Below are 17,819 nucleotides of genomic sequence, written 5' to 3' on the forward strand. Positions count from 1 at the left end.
GATATAAAGAAAAAAGCATAGAATTTCTGTCGAAAGACTAGACCGTATTCCGGAAATAAGTATAATTGGCAATTTCTAAATAAAACTTATTAATGGTAATAAAATGATATTATATAACAACTTACTTGTAATTGCTTAAAAAAAAGTACACATACAAAAATGTTATTCATGAACATTCATGAATATGGAGAAAAGAATAGTTTTATTCTTCGACATTAGTTTAAAATGACATTTCAATTACAATTTCGAGCATTATTTTCTTGACCTACCTTGCTTTAAAATTATCTTACACAATGTACGACTGATATGCATATTTATTTCTTCAATTTTCCTTCCCAATAGTTAGTCTGATAATCTACATTGCGAAATTCATACTTTGAATGCAATACCGAGGAGATTGAATCAAGATTACCATTAGACCAATTCCACTTCAAATCAGACAGGGAGGTCCAGCTTAGGGTGATATAATGATTTGATACATATAATTCTGTGGTGAAAAAAAATAAAATTGTGTTTGTTTAAAAATACTTGAAAAATATCTTTCCAATATTCCAATATTTTTCATAAGCCTGGCTTGTCCCGAATTTTCGGGACGACTATTTCATCCCCTTTTTCCACTTGAAGTAATTTTTGAAGTAATCAAAAAATGAAAAAGGTAGGGCTTTCCGGAAAATCTTTTTTTTTAATATATGTTTTAAGGTAATTTTTTATTTTTTCCGTAAACGATGCAAGCCGTCACAAATGAGTAAAAGGTGCTTTTTTAGATCGTTTCCTGATGTTTTAAAACTTTATTTAAACATTGTATGGTACCTCTCGTTATTTCTGAGAAAAATTCCAGAACTCGATTTTTTTCAATATATTTTTTTCAATGTGTAGCTGCAATTTTAAAGGGTGGAGTTTTTGAGAAAATCCAATCTCAAAAATTGTAGACGAACAGCCGACATTTTATCCTTTTTTTTGGGATTACTTGTGAAGAGCCAGAATTCCGACGTCGAATAAAGAAAGAAAATTCTAAACATTGGATTTTGATAAACAAACTCTGTAAACTTTTGATAATTTGCAGTTAATCTTCAAATTAATGTAATGAATACAATAAATGTTTCAATTAACTATAAAATATGGGTTTCTTTATTTTCAGCACAGAATGGTACATATATCCAAATACCAAAACATCCTGACACCATGACCTAGACTTTTCTTGATTTTTTCTTGATTTGAAATGGAAGTGCTCTTTATTTAATATCACAAAAAGACTCTGTAATTACGATTCTTATTTCCGGATCATTTAAATGCTAATGCGTACGAATGAATTTTCTTTGTCTTAATATTACGTATATAGAACATGCAAGCAAAACTATGCTCTTCCACAACAATAATATTTTTATTTCTCATTTGGAAATTTAAATTTTCCCAAGTGATTAGTTTAAAAATTAAAAAATTGTATAAATAGTGAAATTAGTTAATTAGTAAATACCAATTCTAATTTATTATTAAATACATTAATTAAGGCTATGTGATGAGTGGGTTATGTGACCAGATTCCTATCTTATTGACACTTTTCTTATTTCCTCACTTATTTTCACACGAAGCGCCACAAAGTGTTGAAAATTTGGGATTTGAAATAAGTAGCACTAAGAAAGGTGGGTCTGTTTCCTACATTTTTATAATTATAAAAAAGTTTTTTTGTAAATATTTTGTTGTTGCTTTTTTCGTAATTATTAAAGTTTAGGGTCAGACTCACCATTCTTAGTGCTTCTTATTTACTATCCGAAACTTTCAACCTGATCTGGCGCTTTGTGTGGAAATAAGTTAGAAAATAAAAAAAGTGTCGGTAAGGAAGGAATCTGGTCACGCGGCCCTTTGGTCACATGGCCTTACATTCTAATTAGAAATTGATGACAAGAAATATTGAATGCTAGGAAAAGCACAAGTTTTTCGCAGACTATCGAGTATCGAACAAAAATACATGAAACAGGGGATAATTATTAATTGGCATTTGCCGTTAGTTAACTTGTATTAAAGTCTTTATTATTATCTCAGATTTTGAGCGGGTGACTTATTATTTTTTAATCAATTTCCTTGTTAAGGGACCACCGGTCAGAACACATCAGTTCCTCCTTCATCGTTCTCCGCAACATAAATAATTAATCAGCTTTCGTTATAACATGTAATTAAGTTTTTTTTTATATTTTTCGTGATTAAAGTGCTCTCTTTTATGTGTAGATTTTTATAAACATTTCTTTTAAATGCAACCGCAAGGGGCGTGCGCGCGAGGTATACAAATTTACGATTTTTCTTAAATAACAACATTAAAATCTCATTCATCGTACATGTACTCATCTCTCAATCCACCATAATAAATTAATAACGATAAGAATGTCAATAGTCATTTTTCACATTTGCTCCTTAATTCTTACATGCACAAAAACTATCATACACATCGACAAAATATCCGTCTTTGCGGATTTCTATACAATAAATATATACATATATAAGTGAGTGTATATATAATATATAATATATGTTAATAATATCATTTTATGTTTACGCGCTTTTGTGAAATGATAATTGTAACTATAAGCATAACAGTGCATATAGTCATAATAAGAGTAACACATTTTTTATACATTATTTGATAAGCCGGTTCCAGCTTGATATTTCGAATTTATAATTCATATCCTAGGGGGAGACTTTTAAGAGTGGATAATTTTAATTATTTATAATTTTTTTAATTGTACGTAATGCGAATCAATAATAATAATTTTCGCATTTACATTAGGCATCTAATCAGTTTTCATAATTAATAATAAAGAATTAATAATCAATAACTGATTAAAATTATCCACTGTAGCCTAGATTATCAACTCTACCCCATCCATCCTTATACGAAATAACTAGCATTAAATAATTTTCAATAAATTTCAACCGCGAATATAATAACGACAATAATTGGATTGTGCTCTTTGATAAAAAATAAAGCACTGATTACAGTGCAATAATAAATAACGATCTCAATTTAAAATCGCCCTCTTCATTCATGTAGGACGGTTAGGAAAATAGGAACTGAATGGGGAGCAAAACAATTATTTTTCACCACGAAAAAAGTCATGCATTTTTAATCTTTAAATATCAAAATGGTTATTTACTCAAGTTCAATTTATAATCAACTCCTTTTTCAGAAGTGAGTACTCTTTTGAAATTATAAATTGTAATTTTTATTTAGAATACCTAGTATTTTGTTCGAGATTTTTTTAGAACTTCCATAGAATTTTGTAAAATCGTATTCGCCTATGAAAAAGTTTGCTGTCCTTTTCAGTGTAATTCAGCTATGCAAAATTAATTATTTAACGACTTTTTATTTTTCGGCAATTGTCCTGCTCCGAGTACCGGAAATGGATTCGGGGACGGGGAAATTCGTAGCTTATGTCGTTTTTTGTTCGATCTAGGCTGACGAAAGTCAACCTACCTTTATCCACCGGTCGATGGAATATTCTATCGCTGCTAGCCATCTGAAAATTAATTGAATATACATTAATTTGTACAATTTCAGTGTTTTTCAAAATAGTGAAATTACTCGAATTCAACCTAAATTCGACAAATTCTGTTCAATTTCAGCGAATTCAAGTGATTAACAGATTAAATTAAAACAAATTGCAATGAACTTAATAATTCGAAACTAAATTTATTCTATTTTATCATAAAATTAATTGCATTTAATTGAATTCAAATTATCTGTAGCTAAATTCAAATCAACACCATGACTTCGAATTTAAAGTGCATTTAAAATGATTCGGCCGAATTCAAGTAAATAAAATAAAATTCAGGATTGATTCAGTAGTATAGAAATTAATTCGATAAAATTTGTAATTAATTCAAAATAGGGTAAGGAAATTCAAATCAATACAAAACAATTTAATGCCATACATAAAAAATCGTTTATAACAATAACATCAAAATTCAAGTTGCTTTAAGCTTAACTTTTATCGAGTAATATCATTCAAAGGAATTGAATAGTATAAGAGATTTATTATTCTATAATTTAAAGTCATTCAGGAAAATTGAAAATAAATTCCATGGAATTCACAACAGCAAAAATAGAATTCCCTATAATTCAAAAGAAAAGAAGAATAATTCAACGGCAATATGAATTCATATTAAATTTATTAAGAGGTAAATTCAATGGGAATCATGGAGATTTAATTAAATTAAAGTAATATGATTTGATGGATTTTATGCAAAAATAATTATATTTTCAATAAAAAATGAAAAAATTTAGTCCAAAACTGACGTCCAGACGAATTTTCATCTACATAGTCAAATTAAAAAAAAATCTTCAACCCGAAACAGCTGCATTTTTAACTAAATATTTTAATCTTCAAGCAAAAAAGATGGATCTTTTAGAAGAGATTTAAATTGGAAATCCAAAAGGACGAATTTGCTATGAAAAAAGATAAATTTACAATAAGAAAGAAGAATTATAAACAGAATAGTTGAACATTTAACTAAAAATATCGATTTTAACCGAACATGTAATAAATAAATGTGCAGTTGAGAAAACTGACTAATAATGATAAAATTTTAACCAATAATGCAATAATGGAATAGTTAAATTTTCAATTCAAAAGATGAATTTTCATCAAAAAAAAAAAAACGAGTTTTCAATAAAATAGTTCAATGTTCAACCACTTGCAAAATAAAGTCACTAATTTTTATTTTGTCGAGCATTTCTAAAAAATTGCATTCACATTCATATTTTCCATATGTGACACCTCATTTTGCGTTATCCCCCCGAGTTATACTCATTCAGACCCACCCATTCAGAATTTTTAAATTAAAAATAACTAATTTAATAATTAAAAATTTTTCATTCATCAATTTTAATCTCATTTATGAGCCAAAAAAGGTTCGATAATCTCAGCCAAGACAAGGCTCGTCTTGAATCAAGTAAACGTCGCGTTAGCCAAGACAAGGCTCGACTTAAGACAAGTAAGCGCCGTTTTACCTGTCGTGGTCATAAAAGTAAGAAGAAGGCCTATGTCTCGACTCAGTTTTGAGACGCAGCCAGACATCGATGTCTTGGAGACGAACTCAAGACATGACCAAGTCGAATTCAAGTCGAATCATTTTTACTCGGGCTTACAGCAATGCCAGTGAATACAGGTGAGGGAATGCAAATTAATTGAATAATAAATTAATTGGAGTTCAACAAAATTCACAGAAAATTAGAAAATATTATTTTTTCCTTGAGGGTAAAAAATAGTTTCACATTACAAAATAATGGTTTATCTTTTTGATTTTTTAACCTAATATTGAAGCATATAATATTTAGAAAAATATTTTCATTGAAAAGCAAACCTCTTTTTGTCAATTTCCGATTCAGTCGCAAAAGTATAAGTCCTCTGTGTGGGATCTGGAGGTTGAAGCTCGAAGGCGTGTTTTCTACCACCAGAGTTTGGGGCGCTAGCGTGAACCCTAAATCCATGAAGACACGCAACTCCGAAAGACCTTTCGGAATTCGCATCATCATAAAAATAGAGTGCAGCATCTTTTAAAACACAATATCGCCTGGACCACCCAGAAGATGGAGATGTTCTCCTAACATTTCTCTGCAGTTTGCTGAGGTAACCAAAACAATCTGGTCTTTGGATTGAGCTAGGAGACATCTGCTGCATCCTCAAGGATGTATCCAACCAGGTACCTGCCTAAGAATGAGAAAAAAATCACATTAGCATCGATATGACATATTTTACATAAATTATCTTTAGTTTTTTTTATTTTGATGCAACAAGATAAGCTTGGGCCAGACGTGTAAGATAGCTTGTCAATAAACGACTTCAGTCAATTTAATATGATATGGAATTAATATATTAGCATTAATATAATTAATTTGTATACTAATAGTAATAATTATAACAGTAATAAAAAGTAACGTATTATATTATAAATTAGTTTGCAATGTAAATCAAAATCTGGAGAATATTACTTGATTATTTCTTTCAACAGCTTCACGAATAATAGTACTCCATCTAGCTGCAGCTTCTTCAGTATCAGCAGCCAAATGTAGAGTTGGTGCTCCTTTTTTTCTAATGGCAAAGCTGTGAGATCTTTTTTCTAAAGTTGGCTCTACGTCGTATTTTAGAAGCATCACTGCACCTACTGGCTGTGAATCCTGTAGAATGAAATTTTCCTTCCAATCAAGATAAGTCAAACATTGAAATTTATATACACAGATGAAAAATTACCCTTAGCAAATTGAAAATAATTTCTAAGGATTTAAACGTAATTCACGATTTGTGTTCACTACCTTTAATCAAAAGTGAACAGAGTAAAACTATCAGCCTAGTTCAAAAAGTTATAATACGTTATGGAATTGAAATAGCCGTTTTTTTCCTAAGTTTGCAAACTGCCTTTTCAAAAACTTCATCTTAGAGATAAAAAACTTAGTGAAGATTGGAGTGACACTACAGATTACGACATTTTTTCGTATACCGCTCAATCATCCCTGATACCTAATTTAAATATTTTAAATTCATGGCTTACCGCATCAGTCTTATAATAATAAAGGCAGTTGTCACGACGAAGAGCGAACCACCTTCGAACCCACTTGTCTGGACTAGTGGAAGTAGCAGCTTTTCTCCAGAGGTACCCTGCACAAATGGGAGCTTCAACTGAGTTTTCTTTTGTTCCACTTCTTCCAATCTGTGGTGCTAAGACGTTACATGTTGTCGCCACTTCCAGTTCCAGGACATCTGATCCTGAATGGGCCATCCTAACGACCTCGGAATGCGTCGCGTCCATGACGTTCCTTCCGTTCACTGTCATGATTATGTCACCTATTTCTAGACCGGAACTTTCTGCTGGCGTGTCCGGCTCGATTACTGATACAACCACTGGCTTCGATCCATGAATCCTAAATCCGAACTCACCACCAGCTTCGCGTTTTATTATAACTCGTTTGTCGCTTTCTGCAAACAAAAGGGAAATTTGCGTTAAATTCGAATTCCCTGTCATAACAAACTATTGCTGTCAACAATGTAGAGGGAAAAAATCGATAAAAATAGGTTGTTCAGAAATCGAGAAAATATTGGTGGGAAACAAAATTTCAGTGATAAAATTTCGTTTAAGACTTTCAAATTTATTCAAAAAGGTCGTCAATCAATGTTATAGGTACGCTGTTAAAAAAAGGTACACTAATGGAAAAAATTCAAGGGTAAAACAAATTTTCCGAATTTTCAGTGATTTTTCAGAATGCTCTATCTCAGTGGAAAATTTTCGTATTAAGGTCTTCAAGAAAGCATTTTGAAGCATTGAGTTTCATGTTTTAAGATCTGTTGGAAAAAAATTTTTGGAGCTACATGTGCCGCGCAATTTTAATAAGTAATGTGAGAAAAAAGTTTTGTAATTTTTTTTTGCTTTTTTTTCAAGTTCGCGAACTTAAAAAAATCGTTCTAACATTGCTATTATATGGACCGGATAATTTGTTTACTCAGCTTTAATTTTTTTTAAACCTCGGAACGATCATTTTTCACTCAGATATTGAACTTTAAATAAAAAAAGGATCCTTTTGTCTTAGATCGACGATGTCTTAGCAACCAATGGTCGCACAGAAAATTTAAGGGCAGTTCTTAAAGTAGGAATAAATTTCCTACAAGATTCTGCCACGATCTTGGGTAAACATTATTTTTATCCATGACATAAATTTAACTAATGTTGAGTGTGCCTTTTACAGTTAAATAACCACCCAAAAACCTCGCTAAGTTACATTTCGATCTAATGAATCGTTTCCTTGTTGCAAACGGTTAAACTTTTAAAAATTAGTGTATCACATTAAAAATACCAATGTATATTAAAATTAATATCGCAAGCATAGGAAATCGCAATTAAAAATCGTCAATATTAAATTTTATTTACATTTACGATAATCACTCAGATAATTTAACTGTACGCAAAATGAAAATCCATTTATCCAAAAATAAAATAGGATTTCAAATCGAAATGTGTAATTACACAAATAAACACCAGAGATAACCTACAGTCAACTGTACCCTCATTAAATTTCTACCATTCAGGGCAAATTTTGGAAAAAGTTCCACATATACGTTGCACTTTAATCATAAAAAGTAATTCAATCAACGAATTCTGGATCATTATTTTAATTGCGAATATTGGAAAAGTTTTAAAGAAATGAAAGCACTTTAAGTTTTCAAGCACGCTGCTACTCCGACCTGTATATTCAATTAAAAATAAAGTGTATATTGAATTGAAACTACTGTTTATTGAAATATCCATAGCTTCTATATGAAATATGATAAATATTAATGTGCGCGATTACGGTTAAATAATAAGACCTGCTGTTTACTAAATATTCAAACAATTTTTATTAACAGATTCACATTCTAACCATTTTTGCATGAAAAGTCATCATTTTTTTGCGGAATTAATTCAAAATATCTTGCCAAAGACACCTCGCTGCAATATTTTTCATGATAAAAAAAATTAAAATGTATAAACAATTTTTATTTAAAAAAAATGCAAATTTTTTTGGTCGTTTTTTGTCCAAAAATGTTTTTTTTTTAAATTCAATTTTGTGCGAAACAATATATAAATAAATATAATGACAAATAGAGCAATTTTGAGAATATTGTTTTTTTATGATTAAAGACAGTTGCCAGAATAAACTCGCTTTTAATTACCTAGAATTATTGCATATACAACAGAGTTTGAGAGTGAGGAAAAAAGTCTTGTGTGCATTTGTTGCCCTATAGTAGAAAAGGCGTTTGACAAAGTGGATAGACGCGAACTTTGGGAAGTAATGAAAGAGTATAGAGTCAATTGAATATATAAACTAAGTGAGTACACCATGGCCAATTATTATATTCACGTACAAATGTCTAAGAATGGCCCTCTTTGACGAATAAGGTGTAGATCTGGAGACAGTGAACGTAAGTGGGTTAGCTTTCGCAGATGATAAGGTTGTTATGGCAGAGTCAATCGAGGACTTGCGAAAAATGTTGAGCAAACTGAATGCAAGCATGACGAACTTCATTTGATAATTTGAAAACCAGTAAACATTTTCTACAGTTTTATGAGATTTGCCTATATTTTTTTCAGGAGTTGAAGTTTAATCTTGAAAATTAGCAGAATAACAAATAAGCCCCTTCTTTTTAACTCACTTAGTATTTATTAGACGCCGAACGCTTTTCAAAAATTTATATCTAATTTTGTTCCGGAGATACTCCACGAGATATGAGTGCATGTTTTTAAATGCTGTTTTTTTAGATACCCTGAAACATACTCCTGGACGGTAACGTACAAGTAGAAAAGTTTATTCTTTTATAAGGCTTCCTTTTCCAGTTCTTTGATAGACATTGCTCTCTTTCAACGCATAAAGGATAAAGCCCTTAAGAGAGTGTCGCGTGAATGAGATGAAGCAGTATCGAAATACTTGGGTGAAGAATTTATCTATAGTAAGCTGAATATAAAAAACAAAGGAGGGGTTTATGTCACTAGACATCAAACGCATCGTTGGCATATTATGTGCTTTAGTCATCGCGATGACACGCGTCGTTCTCCTGAAGCCGCTTTATTTTAGTGATGTAATATCTGGGAGCTCGTTTAACATGATGCCAAAGAGATTCCGGCCAGGTTCATGAATTTTCATGTTTGTCGGTGGATTTACAGTTTTACATCATAATCAAACTTTCTTTATATATTCTTCTTTTATTATTGATTGCTTTTACTTTTTCCTGCCAACCACCAGACATTAAGTACAAAATAGTTCATGATCAGAAACTCTGCCCGTATTATAGGGGTTTTATTCTTACCTCCGTGCATTAGAGAGTCAATTTAAAATTAATAGTAAACATTTTAAGAAATGCAATGCATAACTATATGGTCAACTTTATGTTATATGCAGATAAGCAAATAGTAACTAAGGAAGAAATTTGCCCCATGTACTATCAAGATAATAAGACAAAATAAAATACTGTATCAAATTTTTATCAAATAGTGAAATATTGAAATTTTGAATGTTTTAGCCCGAGCAGAAAATTGATGTATAAATTATTAAACAATTTTTCCGGGTGAGAGTACTAAATGTTTATTTTTATTTAGCTTAAAAAATAAATTTTAAGTTCCTCAAAATTATCCCTTAAAAGGGAAATTTTGAGGCTAAATGAGCCCTATACCTAATTTATATTATGCTTCTGGACTATTAGATGATTATTCATTTTTTGAATCCATTTTTCATCCTAACTAACTTATTAAAAAAGAGATTGATTCATCACTCTTATTGTCTTTTTGCTGATGACAGATAAGTATGCGAATGCTAAGAAATGACAGTTGGGGGATAGCGGATCAGAATTATTGATGGAACCTTATTAGATTTGAAAATATTTATTTTTGGCCACTTACTCATATCATTTTGGGAGATAATTATCATTTTTATAGCTTCACTTTAAAGCTCTATTTTGATTATCATAAAATATAAATATAAAATTTTGCTTGTTTGAAAATGTTCAATTTCAAGATTTTTTAACCTATCCCCTCAATTTTAATTTGTGCAATATTTAATTTTTCTCTTTTGCAAACGTTCCAATCTGGAAGGCTTTTAATTTGGATTTATCCAGCTTAAAAATATTTTCATTAAAAATTGTTTAATTATATATGCCGAAGTTTTCTCGTGTATCATATGAATATGGAATTCCCCGCATAAACACGTGTGTAAACTTATGAGTAATGTCAAATATTTAATTTGAAACCAAAATATGGCATGGGCCTATAGAGCCCTTTGAAAAGTCTGCGTTTGCTCAAAAAAATTTATGTATGTATATCTGCTGGATATAGTTACAAACATTAATAGGCAGTCGCAGACAATTCTCCAGGGGTGGTCCTGAAGAATTTAACCCCGAAGTGGAGCTTTGGAAACCGTGCCAAAAGCTGAATGGCACCCGGGTGAGGTGTCTAAACGGTGACTCTGGGATACCGGGCGACCTCTCAGATTACACAGCCTTATCCTTGCATGCGGGACTCTACAAGGATGGACGAACTCCTTACTCTTTCTTCTCGTGGGGACAACAATGACAACACCGAACATAGTTGTAGTAAGTTCGGTTCAAAGCAATAGAACTCGCAGGGCTTCCGACAATGGGTCGGCCACAACGTCGAACACTCTAGAGCTGGGGGAGCCAATGATACCCAGAGCTATCGCACTTTTCGCGTCAACGTCTACGAAACCGTGCCGAAGTACTTCAAAAAAGGGGCTATCTAAGCAAAGCGCCTGTTGCACCTCAACCAGAACAAGCCGATAACAAAGAAAGAGAGGCGACACTAAGACAACCGCGGGCAGGCATCCGATAGAGGAAGAGCGATGCTTTATGACGCGGTGAACATCAATACCCAGATTTCTCTAAAACCTGAAGATCTGGCTGAAATGGATGACAAGCTTCGTGGATATTTTTCCAATGCATCCGAGCTCTGAACTGCCAATTGTTGTGTGTTTAATGCAGCGAGAGCTTTGGCCGATGCGAACCGTAAAACAAAACCAACCGTTGATCATAAGACCAAAATACGAATGCATCCACTCGCAATAAAGAGAGGCTGGGCAAGACATTACGCGTCCCGGATTCAGTATGTGAATGACGACATAACATATGGCAGGAATTTTACCGCTAAGGTTCGAAAGTTCGTGCGTGAACTCCGGATCCGTTATTACAAACTTAACAAGTTAAAGCTCTGACCTATCTCCACTCTTCCAAAACACTCCAGTTACTGTCTACCACGCGCCCAAATCAGAGGAGGTCGAAGTATTTTGGAGAGAAATCTACGAAGTGCAGCATAGACTAAACGAAGACTTAGAGAACATAAATAGCTTCAAGGAGCTGTACGATGCTCTCATAATACATAAGGAAGAATGCCCACCGATCACTTCCGTGGAGATGAAAAACGTACTAAGAGGTACGAACTATTCTGCTCAGGGATCAAATGGTATCCATATGGAAGAGCCAATTTCAGAGTTGTTGATGGAAGGGTACACAGTACTTCTGCCGAAAATGAACAACTTAGCTGACCCGGAGAATTACAGGCCAATCACTTGTCTGAACACACTGTCTGGAGAACCATCTCATCGATATATGTGTCTAAAAAGATGCAGCAGTCTACCAAAGTGACCTATCGATGGCCTGGATTGATGACCGGAAAACTTTCGATTCGACCTCCCATATACTTATCATCTGTTTTTCAGGGCGACACCATGAGCACTTAAATTCAGTATTACGGGTGAATAAAATGCATAAAATCTTATCTATCTCAAGTAGCCACTCCTGAAAGCCCGGATTAAGAAAGCACAGGAGAAAAACTTGCATGAACAGCTCCTCGATAAGAGGATGCACCCGGATTAAAGTCTGGCACGAAAGGGTTTCGTTTTGGCATGTAAAGACAGTGTCATTTTCACCTTAACATACAGCCGCCACATTTTGAGCCAAGACCTTCCCGATGATAGCTGCAGCGCGTGCCATGCATACGCCGAGGATCTAACACACATACTATCTAGTTGTCCATCTCATGCGGGAACGACGTACATCCAAAGGCACAATGCGGCACTAAGAGTGCTTTATTACCATTTCTATCACTTTTACGACATTAAACTTAATATCAAACCTCTAAATGCTCCTAGGGAAATAGAGTCAATTGTCGAGAATGAGAAGTGCCGCATATCCTGTAACTTTATATTCTCGATAATTGTTTCTGTTGCACACTCGTGACCTTACATAGTCCTCCTTGACTTCGAGAAGCGAACCATGTTTATTATCGAATTTTCGGCACCAGCTGTCAAAAACACCATAGCCAAGGAGGCTATTACAAAAAGGTCTCTAGCAACTTTTTTGTAAAATGCATATTTTAAAAGATATAAATTTTTTAAGGTACGAAATTTGACGTTTTACACCAACTTTGAACGTTAACAACATTTGACCTATTCGATATTTTTGAAAATTTAAAAAATGTACTCATTCTTTAAAGTTACTTTATAACCTGATGTAATTCAACATTAGCGCAGACCCGGCGGAGATATGATTTACGCGACTAACAGTCAACAATTTTCCGACGTGCCTACTGCTCTTGCGTACCCAGTTGCTATTGCATTGCCTGCATATCATATAAATCGTGCATTTGTGTTAGGGCTGGAATAAAGTGCTGTTCATTTTGTTCTTGCCAAATTAAAAAAAAAGTAGAAATAAACATAACACAAGTGGGGCGGAGGACATCAGCATGTGCACGGAGACATAAATTCAACTCTATATCGGATAAAAAGTTTTAATGTATATAAGAAAATTTGATATATATTTTTAATTATTTCTCAAGAAATCTAGTATTTGTAATATTTATAATGTTATTGTGGATGTTATCAGATTAAAAAATTATTTTGGGAAATATTTTCAAAATCACTATAGCTCCAAGCAATGAGTTATTTCAATTTATAGTTTATTCAATAACGTACCCAAGGACCGTATCGATCAATAAAAAGAGATTGTTAATATCAATAATAACTTATTTTTAAACTGATATTTATTTCGAATTCAAACCCATTCACGAAATATCGACTGCGCGAGGCCGAGCACATGTGACTACGACGCGTGTGACGCGCAAGAGCGGTAGGCTCGTCGGAAAAGTGCGGACTGTTAGTCGCGAAAAACATATCTCCACCGGGTCTGCGCTAATATTGAATTACATCAGGTTATAAAGTAACTTTTATAGAATGAGTACATTTTTTCAATTTTCAAAAATATTGAATAGGTAAAATGTTGTTAACGTTCAAAGTTACTGAAAAACGTCAAATTTCGGACGTTGAAAAATTTATATCTTTTAAAATATGTATTTTACGAAAAAGTTCCTAGAGACCTTTTCATCTTCAAATGGGCCATATTTCCTGGAAAAAAATTGTCCAGATCGAAAAAGTCAATTTTTTCATAATTTGTTGAAACAGTTGCGATTTAAACAAAACGTACCACTTTTTCGAAAAAAGCCGGAAATATTCAGATTCAGCGGCTCGAAATACATGAAAATAACACCTTTCTATCCTTGGACATATTATTGCATACGGCAGCCGGACTATATCATTCCCCAGATTTTGAGGACAAAATCGTTATTATTCTTGAAAAAAGCCAGGGGAACCTAACACAGGTGAAAATCGATAATTTTCTAAGTATCATATTCTCTTAGCCAAGTTTACCTCTAAGGTGTTGAATCTAGGGAAATTTGGAAATTTTTTTTTAATGATTCAACAAAATACTAGGGAGAATTGCCTGTAAATTAAACATAAAAATAAAAAATGTGTTAATTATTTCTAAAGTGATTAGAATTTTTTCGAAAAAATACCAATTTTGATGGTTTTTTGCAATACAGTGGAACTTGGATTCAACAAGTTCGGATATAATGCGTTCTGAGAATTGATTCCGCGGTGGTTTCTATGATGCGGAGAGCGCGGGAGGTTTTGCTTAGTAAAGACTCAAGTGTGACAAACTTTAGCAAGAGTTAAAAAATAGCCGTACAGATCGAGGTATAGATAATAATTTCCACCGGCAGTTTATCTATGTATACTTAAATCAGAAATTACGTACATCGTATTTCATCGAAGTCTTTAATATTTTTCAGAATTTCATTTTAAGTTACGATTCTCTTTTAGGTTTAAGAATGTTACTTTGTATAATATTTCTAGAAATTACTATTTGACTTTCGGATAAAAATTAATTCAAAATATGTGCTTGGTGACTACGCCAATAATTTTTGGCTGACTTTTGATTTTAAACTTTGTAAGCCGGTCACATGTTCTCCAGGCTTAAGCTTTTCATTAAATGTTGGATAGAGAATTGATCGATTGAATACGAGATGAGCCAGCGCAAAGTTAGCCAAAGTTACGCCTTCGTTACACTTGGAGGTATTAAGAGCTCGCTCATCCTAAAATCAGTTCTAAATTTGTGCTAGTGCTGTGACAGCATGGATTTCTACGTAGACTGTTTACAATGTTGGGGCGTTCTATCGCCTGAATACTACATTAAATGGAAACAGAAATGAAAATAGAGATAAGCAACAGAAATGAAAATAGAGATAAGCTAAAATGTAAACGAAAACAAAACTCACCTTCTTTTATTAAAATTTATTTACAATTCAGTACTAAAATTTTATTATTGATATTTTTATCCATCACTGGTGGAAAACTCTATTGTTTTAATTTATAAAAAATTTTAATTTCATGTCAAAAAATTTGGTGAAGATCTTTGCCTATATGAAAAGCCTTGCGCGGCTACAGCCGGTACCACTGATTAGGATTAGTATTATTATTAGTTTGATAGTGAAGGCAGCGTCAAAGCCGATCAAATAAACCCCATGTAATACGACGGCCCCCATCCGACTAATAACCAATTCGTAATCGAGAGAGAAGCTACCAACAATTATATGCGTCCTAGGAGACAGAATGCAATATATACTGATATAAAGCGCTAACTCTTCCAAAAAAATTGTATATTAAAACAGCAAAGTTGAATAATTATTTACATTCGAGGATGTTTAGTAGGGTGTATCAAACAGATTTTTTTCGGAGGCAACTCTTTCCAAAAAGTCTCCATGTGTTGAAAAATTGATTGTACAATTTCCTCTCATTTTTTGGATAACGCAAAATACGTCCCCACATGGGTTCAACTACACCTCGGATTCAACCTCAAACCCTTGAAATATTGTATTTTTCATATAACATATGTTTTTGATTTTTTAAACCGCAGACAACCCATAGAAAAGGAAATGAAACGAAAAACTGCAGAAAGGTAAAAATACAAATCTTTAGGAATTGCATAACAAACAATCATTTTTCAGAACTAAATATTAATTCTTGATCTCTTTCTACTTTTCAGTTTAGATATATTATGATTTTCAAGAAGAGTAATAGCTAAAAAATGTTGGATATAGAACAGTTGTCCTAAAACATCATAGTGGATTAAAGACGAACCTTTTTGAAGTTGAAGTGTACATGAAGTGTTGTGCTATTGAATAGCAGTTTATGCGAGGGGGGATTTTATGATTTGGATAAATATTTATCGAGGGGGCTCACGTTTTTGGGATTTTTGTGGATATCGTCTATTTCGGCAATTTTTAACTCTTCTAGTAGCAATACATAAATTTCTTTCAGTGCCGTTTTAATAGATGTTTCCATGCTATTCTCATTGATAATAAGCTATTTTCAAAGAAAAAAATATTTGGCATTCAAAAATGAACGTAAAAAATAATTTGGACTTTTTTTAAAACCCAATGATTTTCTAATGATTTTCACCGATCAAAATTTAATTTTGTCTATGTAATCTTGACGTTCTTGAGGAAAAAACCCCAGCTTTTTTCTATCTAAAGCAAATTTAAAAGAATCCTCCTTCTGTGAAAAAGTCAAATTCATTTTTGAGTTTCATTTTTGAAGCTTAAATATTAATGTTTTTCAAAAAAGGGTTACGACCAATGAAAAAAGACGTGAAACTCCCTATTGAAATTATAGCAAATAATATTTTTTATTGCAATGAAGAGTTAAAAATCCCCAAAACAGATGGAATATTCTCAAAAACCAGTCATCATTCATTTTCAGAAATAACAAATAAAAACCCTACTTTATAACCTGATAGCTCTGCAAAGGGAAAAATTTAAGCTCTCTTCTAAAGGGAAAATATACCTTTTGTCCAAAAATTCCACTACTTTTGGTTTTTCATGTTTGAAGGCCAATTTTTTTAAAGTTCTTATAATGAATCGAAAGAACCTGGAAAATCAAACGTAACTGTACTGGACGAAATAGGTAAAATATTATCCAATATTACGACACATTGCCCATGTTTCGAACGATTTACGATTTTTAAGCAGAAGGAATTTATTTAATGTATCATATGAAAAATACGAATATAGAAGATTTTTATATGGCGTTCCGTTGAATAAAATCTTAGCATTTTCATTTTAGCCTTGACAAGAATCACATTTAAAAATAAGATTTTTTTCGCTTTTAAGGATTCGCTGTTTTTCCAGTTCAGAGGGTTTCAAAACTTGAACATTTCACAAAAAAGAGGTAGGGGGGGGGGGGTCAAATTTTACACAAGTCGAATACCTTTTCTCATGATAATGTAATAATATGTTTAAAACACTTGGATTTCTGTTCACAGGTACATTCCTCAAAAAGGCAAAAAAGTTTTTCAGGAAAAAATGAAGGCTTTTCGATATTTTACAATCGAAATATGCATTACAAATGTTTAGAAAATATTTTCAATTGAAGTTTGAGAATTATAAAAATAAATTATACCTCTATTTTTATTATAAAATATTATGAAGTAATATAAAAAATTAAGACTATGCTAAAGTAATCGACTTTTAAAGCATTATCGCAAGAAAAGTCGATGATTTTGAAAACACTCTCAAAAACACATGTCCCATCGATTTTCTGATTTCCGCAAAAGCAATTACAGTTCATGAACATTTCCGCGAATTAAGCAGTTAATTACGTTTGATTCAGAACTCGTGAAATGTTTGATGAGATATGTTAATGATTTTATCGCTCAGGCCATGTCGTTCGTTCATTTGTAAGTTACGACCTACAGTATCGAACCGCTTGGATCGATTGGCAGATTCAGTCAGCGATTTGATTAAGCGATAACGCTTCGTAATTTAATGGAACTTTCGGAAACGGAAACTATCCGCTCGGCATTGATTAATTTTTACCAGACTTGCATACATCACCGTTAGCTAAATCAATCATTTTTGCTAACTGCCGTTGGAAATTTACGAACCGTAAATTGCAATTGTTG

The 17,819-nt window shown here is 32.5% G+C and overlaps 1 protein-coding gene across 1 annotated transcript in view; it reads right to left on the reverse strand.

The window, feature by feature from the left end:
- Positions 1-2,010: 2,010 nt before the first annotated feature.
- LOC117181994 overlaps positions 2,011-17,819 on the reverse strand; it is a 51,565-nt gene continuing 35,756 nt past the window's right edge. The window contains exons 16-19 of the mRNA XM_033375012.1: positions 6,541-6,965; positions 5,984-6,169; positions 5,356-5,702; positions 2,011-3,509 (exon numbers count right to left, since the gene is read on the reverse strand). Coding sequence (XP_033230903.1) covers positions 3,458-3,509; positions 5,356-5,702; positions 5,984-6,169; positions 6,541-6,965 — 1,010 coding nt within the window. The 3' untranslated portion in view covers positions 2,011-3,457. The remainder of the gene's footprint in view (positions 3,510-5,355; positions 5,703-5,983; positions 6,170-6,540; positions 6,966-17,819) is intronic.

The sequence above is a fragment of the Belonocnema kinseyi genome, chromosome 10, assembly GCF_010883055.1.
Source record: "Belonocnema kinseyi isolate 2016_QV_RU_SX_M_011 chromosome 10, B_treatae_v1, whole genome shotgun sequence".
Classification (NCBI taxonomy): Eukaryota; Metazoa; Arthropoda; class Insecta; order Hymenoptera; family Cynipidae; genus Belonocnema; species Belonocnema kinseyi.